The 24,335-nt window shown below is 48.5% G+C and overlaps 1 protein-coding gene across 1 annotated transcript; it reads left to right on the top strand.

Moving 5' to 3' along the window:
* Window positions 1-3,935: 3,935 nt before the first annotated feature.
* Window positions 3,936-24,005, top strand: LOC310670604 (tripartite motif-containing protein 10-like). The gene is made up of 7 exons (XM_083426183.1): window positions 3,936-4,354; window positions 5,339-5,434; window positions 5,595-5,825; window positions 9,029-9,051; window positions 9,614-9,732; window positions 10,895-10,927; window positions 22,025-24,005. Exons 1-7 carry the CDS (start codon window positions 3,953-3,955, stop codon window positions 22,540-22,542), a joined length of 1,422 nt encoding a protein of 473 aa, XP_083282309.1. The 5' UTR covers window positions 3,936-3,952; the 3' UTR covers window positions 22,543-24,005.
* The last annotated feature ends 330 nt before the right edge of the window (window positions 24,006-24,335 follow it).

Below are 24,335 nucleotides of genomic sequence, written 5' to 3' on the forward strand. Positions count from 1 at the left end.
AACACAGTTTTAACAGTGAGACCGTTAGTGACTGTGGAGGCCAATTCTGGACCCTCACGTCCTTCCACAGTGGGGACATTGGTTTCTGGGCGGGAGTTGATCACTGTGTGGATTTGCCAAGCGTGCCTTCCTTTTAGCACGTTTCTCCTTTGCTTCCTGATTTCGAGTGTTTTCAAAGCCCATGACACCTTTGGTAAAGGCTGTTCTCCAATTGGAGCTCTCGCAGGCAAGTGTTTCCCAATTGTCAGTGTTTATACTACATTTTTAAAAATTTGCCTTGAGATAGTCTTTAAACCTCTTTTGTTGACCACCAGCATTACACTTTCCATTTTTAAGTTCGGAATAGAGGAGTTGCTTTGGAAGACGATCATCAGGCATCCGCACAACATGACCAGTCCAACAAAGTTGATGTTGAAGAATCATTGCTTCAGCACTGGTTACCTTTGCTTCTTCCATTACACTGTATTAGTTCGCCTGTCTTTCCAAGTGATGTGTAAAAAAAATTCGGAGACACCATTGATGGAATCTTTCAAGGAGCTGGAAATGGCGTTTATAAGTGATCCATGTTTCACAAGCATACAGTAAGGTTGGTAGGACAATAGCTTTGTAAACAAGCATTTTGGTTTCCCTATGAATGTCCCGGTCCTCAAACACTCTGCACTTCAATTGGGAGAAAGCTGTACTTGCAGAGCTCCGGCGATGCTGGATTTTGGCATCAATGTTGGCCCTTGTGGAAAGATAACTGCCCAGGTAGGAGAAGTGACTGGCATTTCCCAACGTTACACCATTGAGTTGGATTTGTGGTGCTGCAGAGGGGCTATTTTGTACTTGTTGGTGCAAGTCTTTGTGGCTTTAAAGAAACTGTGCATCATGAGTGTCAGCTAAGTGCTGGATCTCTTGAGTTTATTTATCCACCAGGTGTTTATTTAGTTCTCTGGTTCTTTGAACCTCAGCCTTAGCATTGGGCATAGGTTTTTTTCTTAGTGGCACAGTTTTTATCTCTTTGCAGATCTGAAAGGCCTTCCTTTTCTTGTCAATCATGTGCTCAATCTCAATGTCATTCTCATCAAACCAGTCCTGGTGTTTCTTGGTTTGATATCCAAGAGTTTGTTCACAGGCTGCTGGATTTCAGGGTGTCAACTACGAACCCCATGTTTCAATTACTGGGAGCGGCCACCGAGACCACATAGCACCGGTCTTGAAAGACCTGCATTGGCTCCCAGTACGTTTCCAAGCACAATTCAAAGTGTTGGTGCTGACCTTTAAAGCCCTAAATGCCCTCGGTCCAGTATACCTGAAGGAGCATCTCCACCCCCATCGTTCTGTCCAGACACTGAGGTCCAGTGCCGAGGGCCTTCTGGCGGTTCCCTCACTGCGAGAAGCCAAGTTACAGGGAACCAGCCTTCTCGGTAGTGGCACCTGCCCTGTGGAAGGGCCCTCCCACCAGATGTCAAAGAGAAAAACAACTATAGTGGTACCTCGGGTTAAGAACTTAATTTGTTCCGGAGGTCCGTTCTTAACCTGAAGCACCACTTTAGCTAATGGGGCCTCCCACTGCCACCACTGCGCAATTTCTGTTCTCACCCTGAGGTACAATTTCTGGGTTAGCGGAGTCTGTAACCTGAAGCGTCTGTAACCCAAGGTACCACTGTACCAGACTTTTAGAAGACATCTGAAGGCAGCCCTGTTTAGGGAAGCTTTTAATGTTTAAAAGACTATTGTATTTTAATATTCTGTTGGAAGCCGCCCAGAGTGGCTGGGGAAACCTAGCCAGATGGGCGGGGTATAAATAATAAATTGTTGTTGTTGTTGTTATTACTACACCTGCAGAGGACTGCGAAAAGACCCAACGGGGCTTGTTGCAGACACAGGGCAGGCACCTATGACACCACCTAAATCCACTGTACTTGAGCACTGTACTTATGTACTTATGTTCACAGAAGCAGCATGCAGGTATGAGAGGTTACATCCTCCCTCATTGCTCCTGCTTTGCACTATTCTTGGGTGCTTTTTCCAGGCAGGAATAGGTGCTTGAGCTCTGTCTGTGGTTGAAGCAAGAGAAACAAAAAAACATGATGAGGCATCAAGTAAAGCAAAGAAGAGGTGGAATGTGAGGTGACTGGAATTGAGCTCCTTCCCAACCCTTGGGAAGTGGTGGGGGGGGGGGGGAGAGAAGGGAAGAACAATTGGAGGGGAGGGGAGGACCGTGTCAGATTGATAGGGCTCCCACATAGCAAGAGGGGCGGCGAACTCATTGACTGCCCTGGGCAGTAAAAGCCTTAGCTACGCCACTGCAGGTGGGTCAAAGCAAAGGCCCACCTTGCCCGGCTCCATCTTCCCACAGTCAACAACTTGGTATGGAGAGAAACTCGCAGCTTTTCTTGGCAGGGAAATGTGTTGCTTTCCCTCGATTTCCGGACTGGGAGGGAGCAAAGAAACGGGGGAGAAGATAAACAACTCCCGAAATCGAAAGCGACTTGGCTCACTTCCTCTCCTTCGCGACGAGCTGGCGGTGGAGGCTCCTGCCTGCAGTGGCGTAGCGTGGGGGGTGCAGGGGGCCCGGCCACACTGGGCACAACATCTGGGGGTTAGGGTTAGGGGGCGCAAATCCACGGGTTAGGGGGCGCAAATTACCGGTACTTGCCTTGCCCCGGGTGCTGACAACCCACACTACGCCACTGCCTGCCTGGTAGGTAAGTCCACTCGTGAACTGAACTGAACCGGATCAGCCTCGCCCTTGGCAGCCCCAGCAAAAGCCCCCTGCCCTTTTCCCCCTGCAGAAAAGGAGCGAAGCAGAAACTCAGACGGACCAAGGATTAACGGGGGTTTCCTATTTCTCTTTGCAAAAGGGGAGCTTTCAGCTAGGAAAAGAGGGCTGGGTTTTTGCAAAACTTAAATGTGATTTCAAAAAAAAAAGCTTGGCCAGGTAAACTTGAAGAGTGCTTGTTTGCCGCCCCCCCCCCCCCAGTTTTTAAGAGCAGATGTCCAGTCTTCAGGGAGGGGAAGCTAAGAGGGAGAGGAAATGGGTGGTGTTTTTGCAAGCCTGGGGAAAGGAAGTGGGTGGACAGAAATGCAGCTCACCCAGCAGCAGTTGGCGGGGGGGGGGGGGGACACACACCAAACCTCTGCTTGTGGCTACATCTGTAACATAGAAAGCCATATTTTGTCACGAAGTGTGAGGAAGACAGAGCAGGCAGAAGTGACTAGGAGGAAGCCCCACCATGTTGACCAGTCCAGCCCCCTGTCCCTAAGAAGAGGCCAGTTGGGGCTGGGGACATTTTTGCAACCAGCCACCAATCTGTGTTTTCAGACAGCCATTCTCCCACAGGGCTGCCTAGGCTGAGGATGTCTTCCTGAAGCCTGGAGAGCGAGAGGGGTCTGTGCGCACCGACCCCTCTCGCTCTCCAAGCTTCAGCGAAAGCCTGCATTCGCCCCATAGGACGCACCCAGATTTCCCCTTCATTTTTGGAGGGGGAAAAGTGCGTCCTATAGGGCGAAAAATACGGTAATTTGTCTCCTGCTGCCAGGAGCCTGTGCCTTTTTAAGTGGGGCCTGTCCTTTCTCTCTCCGTCCAACAGGGAGGAAAACCACTTCCTCCACAGAGGCAGGCATCGCCCTGACCGTTTTTTCTGAGAGGCTCTCAGAAAAATGTACTCTGGTGTGTACATTAGTGCCTTTCTAGTGCTAGGTGAATAACTTTTCAAAACTTTATTTCTGTGTTTAAAACTCTCTTTACATAAGAACATAAAAGAGGCCTGCTGTGTCAGAGAGAGGCCTGCCAAATCTAGCGTCCTGTTCTCACAAGATGCCATACTAAATGGTTCAGTTCTTGCAATTGCAGGGCAGGTATTACGTGGTACCTGTAAAAGTGCCAATTCCGTGGATCAAATTGGTGAAGTGGGCACATACAGTCACCTCTCATCTCAACAAAGGCACACACTCTTGATCCGCCATGGCCTCAGCCCCACCAACCATGGATGTAGGAGCGGCAGTCTTGTGCCCCATCTGCAAGGACTTCCTGACAGACCCCGTGACTTTGGATTGCGGCCACAACTTCTGCCTGGGCTGCATCACGAAGCACTGTGAGGTACGGGATGAAATCTGCATGGGGGACTGCAAGTGTCCCGTCTGCACGTACAAGATCCGAAAAAGGAGTTTTCATCGCAATTGTCAGCTGGCAGATTTAGCAGAATTAATCAAACTCGAGGGAAAGGAACTATGTGAGAAGCACAAAAAAAGACTTGACCTGTTCTGCAAAGTAGATGAAGAATTGGTGTGTTTGGTTTGTCAGCAATCTGCAGAACATAAATCGCACACTGTGGTTCTCAAGGAAGAGGCTGTCCAGGAATACAAGGTAGGAAGTCATTTTGACACTTGCTAACACAATCCTTTCATCTCTCTCTCGGTGTATATAATATGCTCTCAATGTTGCTGTAAAGCAAATATCATAAATTGCTAATCTGTACAGTCATGAGAATCAAAAATTGGGCCTCATTTCTGTGCTATCCGAAACAGAACAAAAACTTTGTTCTGCTTACAAAGCAACTTTTTAAAATGTGTTTTTGTTTTTAAAAGCACTGTTTTTCTGCATTTATGTCAAAGGGTTCCTGTGTAATGTAATCATAATGATGAACTGTAGTAAAAATAAAGAAATGGAAGTTCTCATGCTTTAGATTTTTGTTGTTGTTTAGTCATTTAGTCGTGTCCGACTCTTCGTGACCCCATGGACCAGAGCATGCCAGGCACTTCTGTCTTCCATTGCCTCCTGCAGTTTGGTCAAACTCATGCTGGTAGCTTCGAAGATTTTTTTTAGTGTACATAAAAAAAACCCTAGAAACTCCCAGAGCAATTATTAATCAAAAATTGAACAGTAGGGCCCAGGTACTAGAAGAATTGATGCTTTTGAATTATGGTGCTAGAGGAGACTCTTGAAAGTCCCATGGACTGCAAGAAGATCAAACCTCTCCATTCTGAAGGAAATCAGCCCTGAGTGCTCCCTGGAAGGACAGATCCTGAAGCTGAGGCTCCAATACTTTGGCCACCTCATGAGAAGAGAAGACTCCCTAGAAAAGACCGTGATGTTGGGAAAGATGGAGGGCACAAGGAGAAGGGGACAACAGAGGATGAGATGGTTGGACAGTGTTCTCGAAGCTACCAGCATGAGTTTGACCAAACTGCGGGAGACAGTGGAAGACAGGAGTGCCTGGCGTGCTCTGGTCCATGGGGTCACGAAGAGTCGGACACGACTAAATGACTAAACAACAACAACTAGAAGTAAGCATAATATTAATTAGGGCCTACAGCTCTAATCAAATCTTAGATTTTGTTTCCTCTTTAGACAATCATCTGTTGGCGCCTGGGGCATCTAAGGAAAGAGAGAGAGAAAATTCTGGCTTACGAAGCAAACATGGGAAAGGAAAGCAACAAACTGCTTGTAAGTGTCACTGTTACTCCAAAGGGGAGAAGTACTTGAAGGACCAAGTCATGATGTAGCCCCATTGCTGACAATTTAACAATTTAACATAAAATTGTTAATGAAGGTCTTTCAAAACACTATTGCTTCCTCTTTTCCTCTTTCTTCCTGGTTCTTGCAGAAATTAATAGAAACTGAGAAGAGGAATACACTGGAGAGGTTCAGACAACTGCACCAATTTCTGGAAGAACGAGAAAAGCTTCTCCTGAATGAGATAGAAGAGATGGAGAAGGAAATCACAAGAAGAAGGGAGGAGCACCTGGCTAGACTCTCAGAGGAACTCTCCTCCCTTGAAAGGAGCATCCGGGAGATGGAGGAGAAGAGTCAGCAGCCAGCGAGTGAACTCCTGCAGGTGAGACGGCGGCAGGAATAGCCCAAAGTGCCTCTCTGAGTTTAAATACACTGACCTTTTGTCTCGCTCTTTCCAGGCTGTGCCAAAGTGCTCTTTTCTCCCCCCCCCCCCACAGAAATTCCCCACAAAAACTCACTCTTTAAAGCTGAGTGCAACAAATGGCAATTCAGTTCTTCTGTGGATTGCCATTTGCTTTGAATCAGCTTTAAAGAGCAGATTTTTGCAGGGAAAGCTCCAGAGGGGGAAAAAAGATGCTTGGGCAACTATTTGTTTATTTATTAAATTTATATACCTCCCTATACCTGGAGGTCTCAGGGTGGTTCACAGGATAAAATTACAATATATAAAAATATAAAAACACAAAAATATAAATATTGTTTAAAATAAAAATATAAATAAAAAATATAAAAGCACAGAATACATAACCCAAATAAAAACAGAGACAACTCAATAACCCCTCAAAAAACGCATTTTCAAAGGTCATTGGATGACAATCAGCAAAGAAGAATGTTTTTGCCTGGCGCCTAAAGGTGCATAATGAGGAGAGCATTCCACAAATAGGGAGCCACTGCAGAAAAGGCCCATTCTCATGTGGCCACTCTCTGGACCTCCTATGGAGGGGACACATGAATAAGGGCCTCTGAAGATGATCTCAGGTTCTGGGTGGGTTCATATGGAAAGAAGCGGTCCTTGAGGTATTGTGGCCCTGAGCCATTCAAGGCTCTATAGGTCAAAACCAGCACTTTATTTGGCAATTTTATTTGGCAAAGGAAACACCTGAGAGAGTTCCAATGCAGATTCCTATGCAGAAAGGAGGACTGGCAGTACCTAATTTAGCTAAATAGTATGAATCTGCCCAGCTCACGTGGTTAAATTTAAAGAGATCTCAGAAATTGGAAATGAAACTCTTTCAGTTGGAACAATTATTCATAAATTCTCCTGTGGCCAATATACTATGGATACCTTGGAAAAACAGAGAAGATCCCATGAATTTTCATCAGGTTTTAAAAAATAATCAGAAACTAATCTGGTGAACTGAACAAGATCAGAAAGATATAAACTGAGATAAATTGAAATGTTTAGATTCATCCATCCCTATCCAAAACTTTGGAGTTTGTTAGGCAGACTCACTCAAGAGAATCATAGAATCATAGAATCATAGAATCATAGAGTTGGAAGAGACCACAAGGGTCATCGAGTCCAACCCCCTGCCAAGCAGGAAACACCATCAGAGCACTCCTGACATATGGTTATCAAGCCTCTGCTTAAAGACCTCCAAAGAAGGAGACTCCACCACACTCCTTGGCAGCAAATTCCACTGTCGAACAGCTCTTACTGTCAGGAAGTTCTTCCTAATGTTTAGGTGGAATCTTCTTTCTTGTAGTTTGTATCCATTGCTCCGTGTCCGCTTCTCTGGAGCAGCAGAAAACAACCTTTCTCCCTCCTCTATGTGACATCCTTTTATATATTTGAACATGGCTATCATATCACCCCTTAACCTCCTCTTCTCCAGGCTAAACATGCCCAGCTCCCTTAGCCGATCCTCATAAGGCATTGTTTCCAGGCCTTTGACCATTTTGGTTGCCCTCCTCTGTACACGTTCTAGTTTGTCAGTGTCCTTCTTGAACTGTGGTGCCCAGAACTGGACACAGTACTCCAGGTGAGGTCTGACCAGAGCAGAATACAGTGGCACTATAACTTCCCTTGATCTAGATGCTATACTCCTATTGATGCAGCCCAGAATTGCATTGGCTTTTTTAGCTGCCGCGTCACACTGTTGGCTCATGTTAAGTTTGTGGTCAACCAAGACTCCTAGATCCTTTTCACATGTACTGCTCTCAAGCCAGGTGTCACCCATCTTGCATTTGTGCCTCTCATTTTTTTTGCCCAAGTGCAATACTTGACATTTCTCCCTGTTAAAATTCATCTTGTTTGTTTTGGCCCAGTTCTCTAATCTGTCAAGGTCGTTTTGAAGTGTGATCCTGTCTTCTGGGGTGTTAGCCACCCCTCCCAGTTTGGTGTCATCTGCAAATTTGATCAGGATGCCCTTGAGTCCATCATCCAAGTCGTTGATAAAGATGTTGAATAAGACCGGGCCCAAGACAGAACCCTGTGGCACCCCACTAGTCACTCTTCTCCAGGATGAAGAGGAACCATTGATGAGCACCCTTTGGGTCCGGTCAGTCAGCCAGTTACAAATCCACTGAGTGGTAGCATAGTCAAGACCGCATTTTACCAGCTTCTTTACAAGAATATCATGGGGCACCTTGTCAAATGCCTTGCTGAAATCAAGGTAGACTACATCCACTGCGTTCCCTTCATCTACCAGGCTTGTAATTCTGTCAAAAAATGAGATCAGGTTAGTCTGACATGACTTATTTTTCAGAAATCCATGCTGACTATTGGTGATCACAGCATTCCTTTCTAGGTGCTCACAGATTGTTTGCTTAATGATCTGCTCCAGAATCTTCCCTGGTATTGATGTTAGACTGACTGGGCGGTAATTATTTGGGTCCTCTCTTTTCCCCTTTTTGAAAATAGGGACAACATTTGCCCTCCTCCAGTCTGCCGGGACTTCGCCTGTTCTCCAGGAATTCTCAAAGATGACTGCCAGTGGTTCTGAGATCACATCTGCCAGTTCTTTTAATACTCTTGGATGCAGTTCATCTGGCCCTGGAGACTTGAATACATCTAAACTAGCCAAGTATTCTTGTACTATCTCCTTAGTTATTCTGGGCTGTGTTTTCTCTACTGAATCATTTGCTCCAAATTCTTCAGGTCGGGCATTGTTTTCTTTATCGGAGAAGACTGAGGTAAAGAAGGCATTGAGGAGTTCAGCCCTTTCTGTGTCCCCTGTTTGCATTTCACCATCTTCTCCTCTGAGTGACCCCACTGTTTCTTTGTTCTTCCTTTTGCTACGAACATACCCATAGAAGCCTTTTTTGTTGCTTTTAACCTCTCTAGCAAGCCTGAGTTCATTCTGTGCTTTAGCTTTTCTGACTTTGTGTCTACACGTGCTGGCTATTTGTTTGAATTCCTCTTTGGTGGTTTCCCCCCTTTTCCATTTTTTGTACACATCCTTTTTTAATCTTAACTCAGTTAAGAGGATCAGAGGGCATCCCTTACAGGGTCTGATGGGTATTCATTATACAGCCTGTGGTAGGCAGTGAATCCCATTCTTCTTTTCCTCTTTTCCTTTCTAGGATGTGAGAAGCACCTTGCAGAGGTAAGTGAATCCTGCTCATTTCCATTAATATCACTCTGTGAAACTGGGAAAGGTCCAGGAGGACAGGAAATAAAACCTGCTCCTACAGGCTCTTAGGATGTGGCGAAAGGTTCCAACAAGGGAGCAGGAGCTGAGGTGTGTGTTGTGCTCCTGAACATATCCCAGCTGCAATACGTAACTTCAAGGTGTCACACAGGTTCATGGTAAGAGGCTAGAAGGAACATTTCACTTTTGTCAACAGTAGCAATCATCTTTTTCTCCTCCACATTTTTCTTGCATGTTGTAGGTAATGCAGCCAAAAAAAAAGCTCTGAAGCAGGATGGTATCACTTGATTTTATTTTTCCATTTGAGTAGATTTAACTGAGGAGATTCAGAGATCTGGGGCTGCTCCTTTGGCCCTCAGATGTCTGGCTCTGGAGTCCCTAGTAAGGAGGAATCATCTCCCCTCTGTGCCTCCATTCCTCTGTGTGTCTCTCTCAGCTTTCCTTCTCTCAATTGCTTTCTTTTGCTGCACTCAGAAATTCTGCAATTGATTGGGTCAATGTTTATTTTCCCCATCAGGTGTCAGCTAAGGGAGACATTTAAAAATCCAATGGGTTTCCTATCAAAGTTGAAGAGCCAGATCTCAAATTTCTGCATTAAAAATCCCATTCTGTATGTTGAGATGGAGGAAATCAAAGGTAATGAGCAGCTGCAAGGATTTTACACTGGACAATATATTAGTCCGAAAGTTGAACATGCCAGGCTCTTACTGTATTTTATTTACTCTTGCCACAAACTGCAATACGAGCAAAGTCAGGATTTATTTTTGTTCCAGTGTTCAGTTCACAGTTGTACTGAACCTCTTTTTCATTTTTTATCTTTATACTCCTCTTGTGTTTTCCCATCCCGAAGGGCATTAGAAAGGCTCTTAACAAACACAGAGTTATTCCACTCCCAGCTCGAGCTTGTTTCCCACCTGTGGAGTTATCTCCTAAGTTCTCTCTTCTTCCTCAGACTCCCACCAGCAGCTGACATACCTAGTGCTGCAACCATCATGATCTCCTGGGTGTTCTTGTGGTGTTTTGTTTTTTTAAATCTTCTTGAAAATTCACCAGCCTCTCTTGACATTTATATTTCTACAGCAGTTTCTGGGGCGGTGGTGGTTTAATGCTCACTAAAATCATCAGCGTATTTCATCAGCAAATTTCTCCTAAGAAACAGATATTTGGCTAATGTACACAATTATTCAAGCAGTTTTCAGTAAGAGAATTCTGTTTTGTGGGTGACTCACTAACATATTCAGCTTTATGCAGAGATTCCCCTAATATATCAGTCGGTTGGAGAACTGCATAGGAAAATTGAGATAAGTGTGTGTTGAAGGATTGCTGTGCTTCAGTTCCCATATTGTTTCAGAAAGCGTGAATGCAAAATAAATTTAATTTCTGCCCCATTTTTGCTTCTACCAAAATGTTTGTTAAGAATCTGAAAGAATTTTAATTGTTTGGTCAGGCAAATTCTTCCTCTGCAAGTTTAATTTGTCATTATGGTTAACAATTCTGACTTCAATAATTGATTTTTCATCCGTTTACCTGGGGCAGCTGTTAAGGTTGTAGACAGCTCTCCCTTGGATCCTTTTAATACGTTGATATTGCAGTGTTTCTGTCATTTCTCAGTTTAACATTTTTTTATTTTTATCTTTTCATACAGTTTTCTTATGTGCAATTGTTGGTTCTATATCTTAACATTTTACTTGAAATAAAGAAACAATTGATATTATGTCATTTAGTGAAAAGGTTGTCACAAAATTATTTGAGGTATAAAAGTCTAGCTCTCAGTCTTTATCTCTCTTTGCTTCCTCAGATGTTCTGTCATTTAGAAGAAATCCTCAGAAAGGTAACTTTTGTGATGGACCAAATTCAAGCACGACTTGGGAGCTGGTATTTCATTGGGATTAAATGCTCTGTCCTTTCCTTGGTGTTATTCTAAGAGAGGGAGGAGTACTTGAAATCAGTCTTATCGTTCTCCTTTTGCTTTTGCTGGATCCTTTGGTTTTGCCCACATCTGAGCATGATTTGACTGTTAATTGGCTCTGTTCTAATTAGATGCATAGTCCTCACCCACAAATAACTGAATATATCTATGAAGAGAGCAACTTCAGTCTTTCCCATTCATACCAGTAGGTGTTCCCTGCTGCATTTGTGGCTATCTTCTAATTGGCTGATTCTAATCATGCTGATTTAGTACCAGCAGGGCATGTGCACAGAGAGCTGCTAGCTTCCACTTGTTTTTTTCAAAATAATTCCCCACCCAGGAAGTAAAAAAAAAACCACGGGGGGCGGGGGCTGCTGGTCATGGATTAAGCAGCAGAAACGGAGAGAAAATATTTTAAAATATGGATTTCTCACTCTGAAAAACAAGTATTATGAAGTGAAGAATACAGAAACTTTTCAAGTATGAATGTAATCTGGAATAGTGAAAAAATAAACACAACTCCTTAATTTTGGGCTGGACACCAAGCTTATCAGCCGGAAAAGAATTCTAAGCAAAAGGCTTGTGAAGACAAAAATGGACAATTAGAAATGATCTGACCTCTTGCATTTAAATAGCAGAAGGGGGGGGGGGGGAGGGACTAATTTCCAGAACAGTAAGATATTTGAAATTTCGGAGCAAATAACTCAACTGTAATGTCTTGGGGTTCTCTCCCACAGATGTGAGACACTCTGGTAGTAATTAACTCAGATTTATTGCTCAAACACATAAAGCATTGTGAAGCTCAGTCCTTGGCGTGTTCCCCCAAGTTTGCTGTTGCCAAGTCTGAGCTCCACCCCTTCCTTTTCCAACAACAAAACCCCCACTTTCTCTTTTTCTCTTTCCCGCCTCTCACGGACTCTCTCGAACCTATGATTTTTTGGATCAGCTATTTCCGGTGTCCCTGTCTCTGAGTCAGAGCTGAAACTGACAGTCTGTGTTTCCCCCCTTGGGCTCCCCCCCTTCCTACTCTTTGTTCTCAGAGGCCAGGTTTTTACTGCAGCTTGGCTGCTCCTTCCCCGTCTCGCATTCCAGCCTAATCTTGTCTCCCTGCCTCCATGCGTTCTCAGTCTCTGGCAGTGGAGTCACGGGCAGCACGGAGCTGACACCACCTCCTCCTCTAAGCCCCCCTTCCTCCTCCTCCTCTGCCTCACAGCCTGCCATGGAGGGCTCTCTCGGTTCAGGTTCCCAGCATACCTCACTCTCCTCAGCTGCTTCTTTGCTGATCTCAGCCCCTTCCCTCCACCCTCTGGGCTTGGGTTTGTGGGGGTACCTATGGTGAAACTGCCTCTGCAAGTCTAGGGCATGCAAATCTGGGCTTCTTACCCAGGAGTTTTCCTCTGGGCCACAGCCTTTCCAGGACACTAAATACTGCAACTCTCTTCTACACAACCTTGAATCCAAAATCTCTTGGACCTCAAACTCCTCCTGATCTTCCACCATAACTGGAAGAGGGGGGGGGCTGCTTTGGTTCCTGGTAGTGGTGTGCAGGCACGTATGGTGACAGGAGAGCCCTATGAAACACAGGATATAACTTTATTGTGGTTGGCAGTTTAAGTATGAACAATACAGGATTTACCTGCTCGGATCACTTCAAATGGCCCTGTGCTGGTCCCGGGGGTAAGGTACCTTGGGTGTAGCAAAGTCCGCACGAAGAGGGGCAAGGTCCGAGGCAGAGTGCCGGGCGGTGAACAGGAACGCTGGAACAGGAGGCTGTGCAGGGAACAGGAACACCGGATGGTCGGGAACAGGAGGCCGAGCAGGGAACAGGAGTACCGGATAGTCAGGAACAGGAGGCCGAGCAGGGATCAAGAACGCAGGAAGGTCCGAAGCCAACAACGACGTTGCTCCCGCAACCTGGGGCCGGGCTGACTGGGCTTTTATCCTCTTCTAAGGCCAGGGGCGGTCCCGGCCCCCAGGAGCCCCGCCTCCTCTGGCCTTAAGGCGAGCACTCCTCCTGGGGGCAACCAGTTCCCTTCGCCTCTCTGCTCTAAACCTCTGCAGATCAGGAGAGGCCGAAGGGTTACTGGGCCCTGGAGGAGGCTCACCTGTGGCCACTGCGTCGTCAAGCCTCTCTGGGGCCAGAAGGGCTTCACCTGGGGCCAGCTCCTGATGCACTGCCACAGGTGCAGGCTCTTCAGCATCTAGGCCTGGCCCCAGTTCAGCCGGCCCTGGAGGCGGGGACTCCTGTGCAGGCCGGGATTCCTCTGTTTCATCCTCCGAATCGGAATCCCAGGCCATCACACCATCCCCCCTCCCAGGCCCCCCCCTCAACCGAGGGTCCGGACCCGGCTTGCCGGGGTACGTCGCATGGAACTCTCGGAGGCAGGCAGGTGCGTGGACGTTGGCCGCTGGTTCCCAGGAACGGTCCTCCGGTCCGTACCCCTTCCAGTCAATGAGATACTGCAGCTTCCCCCTGCGGTATCGGGAGTCCAGGATGCGTTCCACCTCGTACTCAGGCTCTCCCCGAACCAACACTGGCTGCGGACGGGGACGGTTCGGGTGGAACTCGTCGGGTGGGGCCACCGGACTCAAAAGGGACCTGTGGAAGACCGGGTGAACCTTCAGGGTTGCGGGTAACCGGAGACGAAATGCCACAGGAGAGACTTGGTCTACGATAGGGAACGGGCCGGTGAAGCGGGCGTCCAACTTCCGCGAAGGTCGAGAGGGGTGGAGGTGGCGAGTGGAGAGCCAAACCAGGTCACCGACGCGAAGTTCCGGCCCCACCTGGCGGTGGCGGTCGGCCTGGGCCTTGTACGCTTCCTTGGCCTGGTGCAGTTGCTCCACCAAAAGCTGTTGCTGGGACTGGAGCTCTTGAAGCCACTCCGTCACCGCCGGGACTGCGGATGTCGGCAGCACCTCTGGAAACAGCCGTGGATGATAACCATAACTGGCCTGGAACGGGGTCTGCTGGGTGGACGCATTCACCGCGTTATTGTAGGCGAACTCCGCCAATGCCAGGTGGTCGACCCAGTCATCCTGCTGGTAGCTGCAGTAACACCGGAGGTACTGCTCCAGCACCGCGTTCGCCCGTTCCGTCTGGCCATCGGTCTGTGGGTGGTAGGCTGACGAGAGGCAGACCTCCGTCCCGAGGGTCCGGTGTAGTGCTTGCCAGAACCGGGATGTGAACTGAACGCCCCGGTCGGACACCACGCGCTCAGGTAGGCCATGCAGGCGGAAGACATGCTGAAGGTACAGCTGAGCAGTTTCCTTGGCTGTGGGTACAGATGGACAGGGAGCGCAGTGCACCATCTTGGTGAAATGGTCGGAGAAAACCAGAAGGCAGGTACAGCCACGAGACGAGGGTAAGTCCACTACAAAGTCCAACGAAACCGTGTGCCAAGGGTGCGGTGGAACTGGCAATGGCTGAAGTAGGCCGGGGGGTCGCCCGGTAGGTCCCTTGGCGCGCCGGCAGACATCACAACCAGCAACGTAGCGAGCCACGTCAGCCTTCAGGCGGGGCCACCAAAACTCTCGACTGACCAGATGGGTGGTCCGATACCGTCCAAAGTGCCCCGCTGCTGGGGCATCATGGGCCATCCGGAGAACCTCCAGCCGTAGTGGCCCTGGCGGGATGTACAAACGACCGTGGTGCAGCAGAAGGCCCTGATGCAGGACCAGCCCCGGATACTGTGGGCTGGACCCTTCAGCCAGCTCCCGGAGTCGTTCCTGGGCCCAAGCGTCGACCCGCTGCTGTTCCCGCACCCGAACCTGCAGTGGCTGCGCCTCCTGGGTGGCCAGGAATGCAGCCGGAGGTAGGATCGTGGTGGGTTCTGCTTGCTGTACCGTGTCTGCGTTGTCGTCAGGTTTCCGGGACAGGGCATCCGCCTTCTGATTCTGAGAGCTAGGGATGTAGCGGATCCGGAACTGGAACCGGGAAAAGAACAACGCCCACCGGATCTGTCTTTGGTTCAGCTTGCGGGTGGTCTGGAGGTACTCCAGGTTCCGGTGGTCGGTTCTCACCTCCACCGGATGTCGTGCCCCCTCAAGATGGTGGCGCCAGACCTCAAAGGCTACCTTGATGGCCAGTAGTTCCCGCTCCCACACAGTATAGTTACGCTCCGCTGGTAGGAGCTGGCGGGAATAGAAGGCACAGGGTAAGAGTGGCGCTTCAGGACCAATCTGTTGAGACAAGACGGCACCGAGAGCCGTACTGGAAGCGTCGGTCTCCACCACAAAGGGTCGAGAGGGGTCAGGATGTTGTAAGATTGGTGCCCTCTGGAAACAGGCCTTCAACCCCTGAAACGCCTCCTCTGCCTCCTTGTCCCAGGAAAACGGCGTCTTTGGGCGCAGTAGCCGGGTCAACGGGGTGGTGCGATGAGCATAATCAGCGATGAAGGTCCGGTAGTAATTGGCGAACCCCAGGAAACGCTGTAGGTCCTTGCGGTTCCGGGGTGCCGCCCATTCTTGAACCGCTGTCACCTTCCCCGGGTCCATTTGCACCCCATCTGGAGAGAGCCGGTGACCAAGGAAGTCCACAGTCCGCTGATGGAACTCGCACTTGCTGAGCTTTGCGTACAAACGGTGCTCACGCAAGCGCTGCAGCACGGTCCGGACATGTCCCTCATGGCGAGCCGGGTCACGGGAGTAAATCAGTATGTCATCCAAATACACCACCACGTACTTGTCTAACAGGTCCTGAAACACGTGGTTGATGTAGCGTTGAAACACAGCAGGCGCGTTGCACAAACCGAAAGGCATAACCAAATATTCGAACTGCCCGTACCGGGTCCCAAACGCTGTCTTCCACTCATCCCCGGCTCGGATCCGAATCAAGTTGTAGGCCCCCCGGAGGTCCAGCTTGGTGAACACCTGTGCCCCTTGCACCCGCTCCAGCAGCTCCGAGATAAGGGGCAAGGGGTACCGGTCTGGGACGGTAATTTTGTTCAGGGCTCGGTAATCATGGCAAGGGCGGAGTTCCCCACATTTCTTCTTAACAAAAAGCACCGGCGCCGCGGTGGGCGAGGTGGAAGGCCTAATGAACCCACGCTCCAGGTTCTTGCGCAAGAAGTCCTGCAAAGCCTCACGCTCTGGCTCTGTTAGGGAATATAAGCGACTCACTGGTAAAGGCGCTCCGGGTTGGAGGTCTATGCCGCAGTCAAAAGGCCGATGCGGCGGCAGCTGGTCTGCCCCCCGTTCCTCGAACACGTCCTGGTAGTCCTGGTACACGGCTGGGAGCGTGGGTGCTGCCTCCTCTGAGGGCGCGGCCGCCAGCGTTCCGGATTGAGCATGGGAACATGGGTCTGGGAAGTGCACGGTCCGTTTGACCCAGTCAATCTGAACGTTGTGGGCCTCCAGCCAGTCCATCCCGAGCACCAGGGGGAAGCGGGGCATAGAGGCAATGTCCAAAGTTCGCAACTCCCGGTGCTGCTGGAGACACAGGACCAGAGGCTGGGTCTCCTGAGTAACGGCACCTGAACGCAGAAGTCGTCCGTCAATCGCTTCCACCTGGACCGGTACTGGCTTGTTCCGAAGTGGCACCTGATGATGGGCGGCAAAAGCAGCGTCCATATAGGAGCGGGTTGCCCCTGAATCTACCAAAGCATGGGTGAGGATCCAGGGCCCACCTGGAGGGTATAAACGTACCGAAACCATAAGATGTTGCAAGTCCATTGGTGCGGGCCCATTCTGTACGGTTTGGGACCCCCGGTAGCTAGGGCCATCAGCTACTGGGGTTGGCGGTTTCCCTGCGGCTGGCGTTTCTCAGGGCAGGACCGAGCGAAGTGTCCACTTCCGCCACAGTAAAGACAGAGATTTCCATCCCGACGCCGCGCCTTCTCTGCGGGGGAAAGGCGTGGCCGCACTGCCCCGAGCTGCATAGGCTCCTCCGTTAAATCAGTTGTGACCGTGGGGCTGCCGGAAAAAGCTGGTGCCGTGAACTGGAAGTGTCGGCGACCCCGGGCCTGACGACGATCCTCCAACCGGTCGCCTATTTGTAGACTCCGTTGAATGAGAGTGTCCAGCGTGGTGGGGCGTTCCATTGTGGCCAACTGGTCCAGTACCTCGTCCGAAAGCCCTTCGAGATACTGGTCCCGCAGTGCCGAGTCATTCCAGGTCAAGTCCTGTGCCAACAGCCGGAACTCCGTGGTATATGTGGCCACCGTGGACTTGCCCTGTTTCAAATGCCGAATCGCCCGGTTGGCTTGACTCTCTTTCTGGGGGTTGCCGAACGCGGCCTCCAAACGATTGCAAAACCCCGTATAGTCTGCCAGCAAGGGGGAGTCTTGCCTGAGTAGCGGCAACGCCCACTTGGCCGCCTGGTCCTTTAACAAGCTAATCAAAAAGTGCACCTTGGTACGGTCGTCAGGAAAGTTCCGGGCTCGCCCCTGAATATACAGTTTGGCCTGGGCCAGGAACATGGGAAAGCTGGCCGGGGCTCCATCAAATTTCTCAGGCAAAGCCACTGGGTACTTGCCCGGAGCCGGGGCGTCGGCCCCAGAAGCCGGTAGGGCTTCCAAGCGTTGCTGAAGTGCCTCAACCGCGTCACTGAGCTGCTGCACGGTGTGAGACAAGGCCTGGTTCTCCTGGGCCAAAGCCACCAGTGCAGCCGCCTGTTCAGCCATGGCCTCTGGCTCTTCCCGAACGCACCCCGACGAAGGGGGAGTGCGGGAGGTGGCGGGAGCAAACTGTGCTGGTCCCGGGGGTAAGGTACCTTGGGTGTAGCAAAGTCCGCACGAAGAGGGGCAAGGTCCGAGGCAGAGTGCCGGGCGGTGAACAGGAACGCTGGAACAGGAGGCTGTGCAGGGAACAGGAACACCGGATGGTCGGGAACAGGAGGCCGAGCAGGGAACAGGAGTACCGGATAGTCAGGAACAGGAGGCCGAGCAGGGATCAAGAACGCAGGAAGGTCCGAAGCCAACAACGACGTTGCTCCCGCAACCTGGGGCCGGGCTGACTGGGCTTTTATCCTCTTCTAAGGCCAGGGGCGGTCCCGGCCCCCAGGAGCCCCGCCTCCTCTGGCCTTAAGGCGAGCACTCCTCCTGGGGGCAACCAGTTCCCTTCGCCTCTCTGCTCTAAACCTCTGCAGATCAGGAGAGGCCGAAGGGTTACTGGGCCCTGGAGGAGGCTCACCTGTGGCCACTGCGTCGTCAAGCCTCTCTGGGGCCAGAAGGGCTTCACCTGGGGCCAGCTCCTGATGCACTGCCACAGGTGCAGGCTCTTCAGCATCTAGGCCTGGCCCCAGTTCAGCCGGCCCTGGAGGCGGGGACTCCTGTGCAGGCCGGGATTCCTCTGTTTCATCCTCCGAATCGGAATCCCAGGCCATCACAGGCCCCAACCACCTTGCCTCTAACTTCTTACACCTCCCCTTCGTTGGTAAGTCCTTTGCGGACAACCACACCTTATCTCCCACCTTGATCTCCTCCCCCTGCCGCTTATGCTCATCTGCACTTCTCTTGTACGCTATTTTAGCTGCTTCAAGGCTCTCAGTAATTGTTGTAATGCCTACATCTCTCCCACGAGCTGTTCCACTGATGGCACCAATAGAGGGCTCCACGGCTCCGGAAACGCTCTCGGATGTCTTGCATAGTTGGCCAGAAATGGTGTTTGTTGGGTGGACGTATGCACTGCATTATTATACGCAAACTCTGCTAGTCCCAATTTGTCCACCTAGTTTTCTTGCAGGCAGGTCACATAGCAACAAAGGTATTGCTGCAAAGTAGCATTGGTCTCTCTGACTCCCCTTTGGTTTGTGGGTATCTCACTGAGGTCAGGCACACTTCTACCTCTATAAGCTGCATCAGCTTCCACAAAAACTGTGAGGTAAACTGTGTTCCTCTGTCTGAAATCACCCACAACGGCAACCCATGCAGCTTGAACTCATGGTTGACAAAGAACCTTTGTAAGTCCTTCTTGGTCTTAGACTTCTGCCACTCTAACACCGCTGCTACCTTTGCCCGATCCATGTCCGGCGACACGCAATATCCCCAAACTCCACTTCTCTCACGTGGAACTGGCATTTCTCCAACCTTGCATATAGTCTGTGCGCCCTCAGTCATTGCAACACCTCCGTCATGTGTTGTATGTGCTCTTCAGGGCTCTCTGAGTAGATCAAGAGATCATGAAGATAAGACAAAACCGATTTGTCTAAAAGGTCTGCCAGTACGTGATTGATGAAGGCCTGGAAGGTGGCAGTGGCCAATTGTAATCCAAACAGCATCACTAGGTATGCAAAGGTCTGGTACTGAAGGCCGTCTTCCACTCATTGCCTTGCCTCACACGTATCAAATTGTAGGCTCCCCTCAAGTGCAACTTGGTGACAATTTTCGCTGACCTCAACCTCTCCAGCAAATCTCCAGTCTGCAGCAAAGGGTATTGACTGCGGCCTTAGTCGGCCGGATAAACCCCCGCTCCAAATTCTTCTGCAAAAACTCCCTCAGTTCAGCTAATTCCGCTTCTGACATGGAGTAGACGGCAGGTGGGTATCTCGGCCCCCTGGCACCAGGTCTATTTTGCAGTCATAGGGTCGGGGGGGGTAACCTATCTGCCTCTTTCTCACAGAACAGGTCCCTATAGGCCCTATACTGCAGGGATATGGAACTTTCTTCTCCCATGTGTTTCCCTCCTATCACCGCCCCCTTGGCTCCCACCTCTCTAGGTGCTTCCAGCCCTAAACAGTTTGCTTAGCAGTAGGCCGAAGAAAACGTTAAGGAACGTTGCCCCCACGCTACTACTGGGTCATGTTTCATGAACCACGTCATTCCCAGGACTAGGGGATAGGTGGCTAACTTGGTGATGTGGAACCTCATCATCTCTTGGTGACCCACCCCCTCCACCCTCAACGTGGATCAAATAAAATATAAATTAATATAAAATATAATATAATATAATATAATATAATATAATATAATATAATATAATATAATATAATATAATATAATATAATATAATATAATATAATATAATGTAGACTGCAATAATGGCCAAAAGGACGAACAATTTTATGTATAAATATTTAAATAAAACCAATGTGGCTTACTAGCAGGAAGACAGATGTCTAGTTTAATAGGTAGAGAAAGAAACTGCTGCAGAAACTGCTGCTTGCCTTCTATCACTGTGCCATTGAGAGCGTGCTCACTTATGGCTTATGTGTGTGGTATGGAAGCTGTACTATCCAGGATAGGATGGGGTTGTGCAGGGTTGTTAAGGCAGCAGAGAGCATTGTTGGCTGCCCACTCTCCACCTTAGAGCAGATTTATGCCACAAGGTGCCATAGGAAGGCACTGGACATAGTAAAAGATCCATCGCATCCTGGTCACTGTCTCTTCGAGCTCTTGCCGTCGGGACGGAGATACAGGACGATGAAGACAAGAACGAGCCATCTTAAGAACAGCTTCTTCTCCAGAGCGATCTCGGCCCTGAATGGGAAGCCCGGACTTTGAAAGTCATCTAATCTCCCTTGCTGTATTATACTGTACTGTTTAATTAGTGTTTTTATGGAGCAGTCAAGTAATTTCGTTGTCCCCGAAGGGGGCAATGACAATAAAGATATTATTATTATTATTATTATTATTATTATTATTAGAGTGTTGAATAAAATAGGTATAATAAGAAGAAATAAATCGAAAACTGGTATACTAGTACTGGATATCTTTAAGACATTTGACTGTGTAGAATGGCCAGTATTAAAAATGATTATAGAAGATTAGGATTTGGAGAACGATTTAAAGGATTAATAAATCAATTATATTTGCTTTTAGACAGAGGCTATTTTACTCACAGTTTCTCTGTGTTTCTTCCTTCCGGAGATGGCTTCATTCTGCCAGCCTTTACCGGAGCCTTTTACCGGGACAAAAAAACACTACCCGGTTCTTCTGCTGGCACTGTGCCTGTGGTGCCCTGTGGCACCAATCCCTGGACCTGGAACTGATGTTCAGGAGGCCTACTCAAGAGTAGAAGACCAGCAGAGATGCACACCTGGCTGGTGTGTTCTCTCCCTCCTGGCAGATCGTTTGGGAGATTTGTACTTCTTCTCCAGCCCAAACATCTCAGCGGCTAACCCCTTTAGGGTGTCAGCACACTTCTTAGCTCTCAGCAGAGTTGGGCAGCACCAGTTCAGCGTGACAGACACAGCAGCACAACATTTTGGCTAAACTACTTTATTTACATATAAACACTCGGAGCGTCCCATTTCAGCTCCCTCCCTCTTCAGCATCACACAGCAAAGAGAAAGAACAGAAGGATAACAACCCTACATATCGGAACACAGTAATATAAACATCCTGTATGTGAGGGATGGCATAGGCACTAGCCAGTAGGCTCTCACTACAGTCAACTTGTCCTTGAGGTGGTAAAACTGCCAAGTTCAGTTTCTGCATAGCTTATTTCAAGATGCTTAAATATAAAAATACAGGTGTGTTTTCAGGATATTAAAGGAGTTTTAGGATCATTGTTGCCAAAGTCTAAATCTTTTAACTCTTAGTTAGATAGCCTTTAGCCTCCTTTAGGCCAACAAATGTTTGTGTAGTGGTATCATTGTTGTAAGAAAACAATGCTGGAGGTTTGTAAGGGAAGGACATTTGTTAGGTTGCCTACATTGATTTCTTCTCTCTGATTTGAGTGTAAGCCTCTGGGCAATTCACACAGAGAGATTCAAAGGAGCACCCTTTTTCTCCTCTTGCCCCCATCTATACCTTCTCTCCTTTACTTCATAGAAGAGCTGAGGGAATATTTTCAGGCTTCTTGAAGGGTGACTGGAATGCAGGGGTGGGGGTGGGCAGGGAAATAATACGTTGAGGGAAAAGGAACAAAAAACATTATTTAAAAACCCACGGGGAAGGTATATATTTTGAGGTGCATCTGGGAGAAAGAGGGGAGTGTCCCAATGCTGAATGAAATGTGAGGAAGACCCATTTATCAGAGAGGAAATCTGGTTCTTCTGGGTGTTTCTTAGGTCAGGATGTCAGTCTCTGTCTCTCAGCTGATTCTGCCTTTCTCCTCTTTTCCTCATTTATTCCTCAACAGCAAATGTCATTCTGGATCTAGACACAGCCTATCCCAAGCTCATCCTGTCCAGGAATCGGAAAAGCGTGAGATGGGGAGACAAACCTCAAGCCCTGCCTGATAATCCTGAGAGATTCAGTTGTCGGCCTTGTGTGTTGGGACGTGAGGGATTCACAGCAGGCAGCCATTTCTGGGAAGTCAATGTGGAAAGTGGGAAATGGTGGGCTCTGGGGGTTGCCAGGAAGTCTGTGGAGAGAAAGGACTTCTTCCCCTTAAGCCCTGAGAGAGGGATCTGGGCTGTGGGGATGGATATTGCTGAGTACACAGTTTACACTTCCCTTGATTCCTCTCCTCTGCCCCTGAGTGAGGAGCCCAAGAGGATCCGGGTAACTCTGGACTATGAAGGGGGAACTGTGTCTTTTTCTGATGCTGACTCAGGAGCCGAACTCCACACATTCTCAGGAGCCTCGTTCTCCGGAGAGACCCTCCTCCCCTTCTTTTATCTGGGGGGATATCAAACCCACCTCAGGATCTCCTGAGGAGACGAAATCTGCCTCTCAGGCCCAGTTGGGAGTTTCTCTCCACACCAGAATGACTGAGATGAAAACATTTGCCAGTTTTGATCTCTTTGCAAAGAACTTTTGAGAGGAGTCACAATCAGCAGAAATAAGAAAAGAAACAAAACTTGGGATTTTCTCTTTCCTTCTAATTCCCATAATTTCCTCTGCAGCTGAGTCCTTAACAGACCATAACACTTTAACCGTGTCAATTAACAATCTGTTCATCAAAAAGGTTCAGCCTCTACCAATTTTAACCTGCCTTTCATTGCTTGCCTACACCAACTGTTCAAATACACACGTATTCCTAGAAAGCAGTCCCTTCCCACTTTTGCTACTAAAGCTCATTTTAAGTTGTTACATCACACATATTGTTTGCATTTCCTTCCAACTAAAGCACCAACTTAACCCCTCCCCCCTGCAAATTTTATCCTCACCACCTCTATACTTCCTCAGACATAAGTATCTCTGAATTCTGTGAGGCCTCTGGCTCATTGTTTTTGGGATTGCTTCATTAATCTTTTGTATTAACAATTGGATTCTCTGCATCAGGGGTAGCCAACATGGTGTGTCCTGGATGATGTTGGACTACAACTCCCATCAGCCCCTACCAGCATGGTCAGGAGTCAGAGATGATGGGAGTTGTAGTCCAGCAACTTGGCTATGAGTGCCCTATGTAAGGCACATGGAGACTTTGTTGTGGTCCCCAACTTGGTTATGGGATGTACCCCCAATGACATTTATTTCAAAATCGGCAGGATCTCCCCCACCCCCTGGCTTTTAGTAACTAGTTTAATATACTTTAATTTTTAAAAATATATTGTTTTCTCTGTTGCTGGTTTTTGATGCTCTTTTAATTGTTCATGATATTATGCTGTCATTAAGGTTTTACATTAGTTTTTGTTTTTTGAGGGAACAGCTTTTGTATTATTTTCCATCATATTTTTTATATTTTATGGATTTCAAATTTTGGTTTTTTGAGAGGTATATGCAAGTTGGAAAAAAGAAGCAGTATTAAAGAAAAGCTCCTAAACCTCCATTGCAGGATGTTGAGGAGCCTCTCAACTTTTTGTGGGTGTGTGCTGCAATGTGTCATTGATGCAATCATAGTGCCTTAGTCATGGATTGATGCTGGATTATCCACACATCCACTGTGCTTCAGTAGCTATTCTGCAATATTTCCAGAATGTTTCCCTGTTGCCATTTGGAAGGGCACTCCTGGGCTGCAATGAAACAAAAGGGGATCAAATAGAAAATCACAACAGAGCATTTCTAGCATGAACATTTATGGGATTTTTGAAGGAAGCAACAGGACATGGACTGATAAGAAATTAAGAAGTTATGACCACTGCAAATATTTGTAGGCAGAAATGGTCTTGAAACTGGGATTGCATGAGTTCCCAGAGAGAGATCATCGCAATTACACAATAAAAGGAATATGTATATATCCTGGGAGTGTTTGCACTTTGTGTTGGAGTGGGATGATTGCTGAGAGCTCTGACTCTGGGTGAATGTGGGCTGAGGATCATAGTCAAAAAAGAAAAAGAAAAACCCATTCTACCTACTATTTTAGTATATTCGAAGCTGGCCCCAATCTGTCTAGGGAGACAATGGATGAGTGAGCCTTTGGGGCTTAAGTCAAACTCAGAAGGTTACAGTGCCTGCTGTACCTGTGGAGACCAATACAGGAAAGGAGAAGGGGGGAATCGCAACAGGAGAATCCCGCTCACGCTCTCCCTTTGCGCCAGCGGCCTCTCCGGAGCGTGCTCCTTCTG

This window comes from Podarcis tiliguerta (genome assembly GCF_965153285.1).
Source record: "Podarcis tiliguerta genome assembly, chromosome: 2".
Taxonomy (NCBI): Eukaryota; Metazoa; Chordata; class Lepidosauria; order Squamata; family Lacertidae; genus Podarcis; species Podarcis tiliguerta.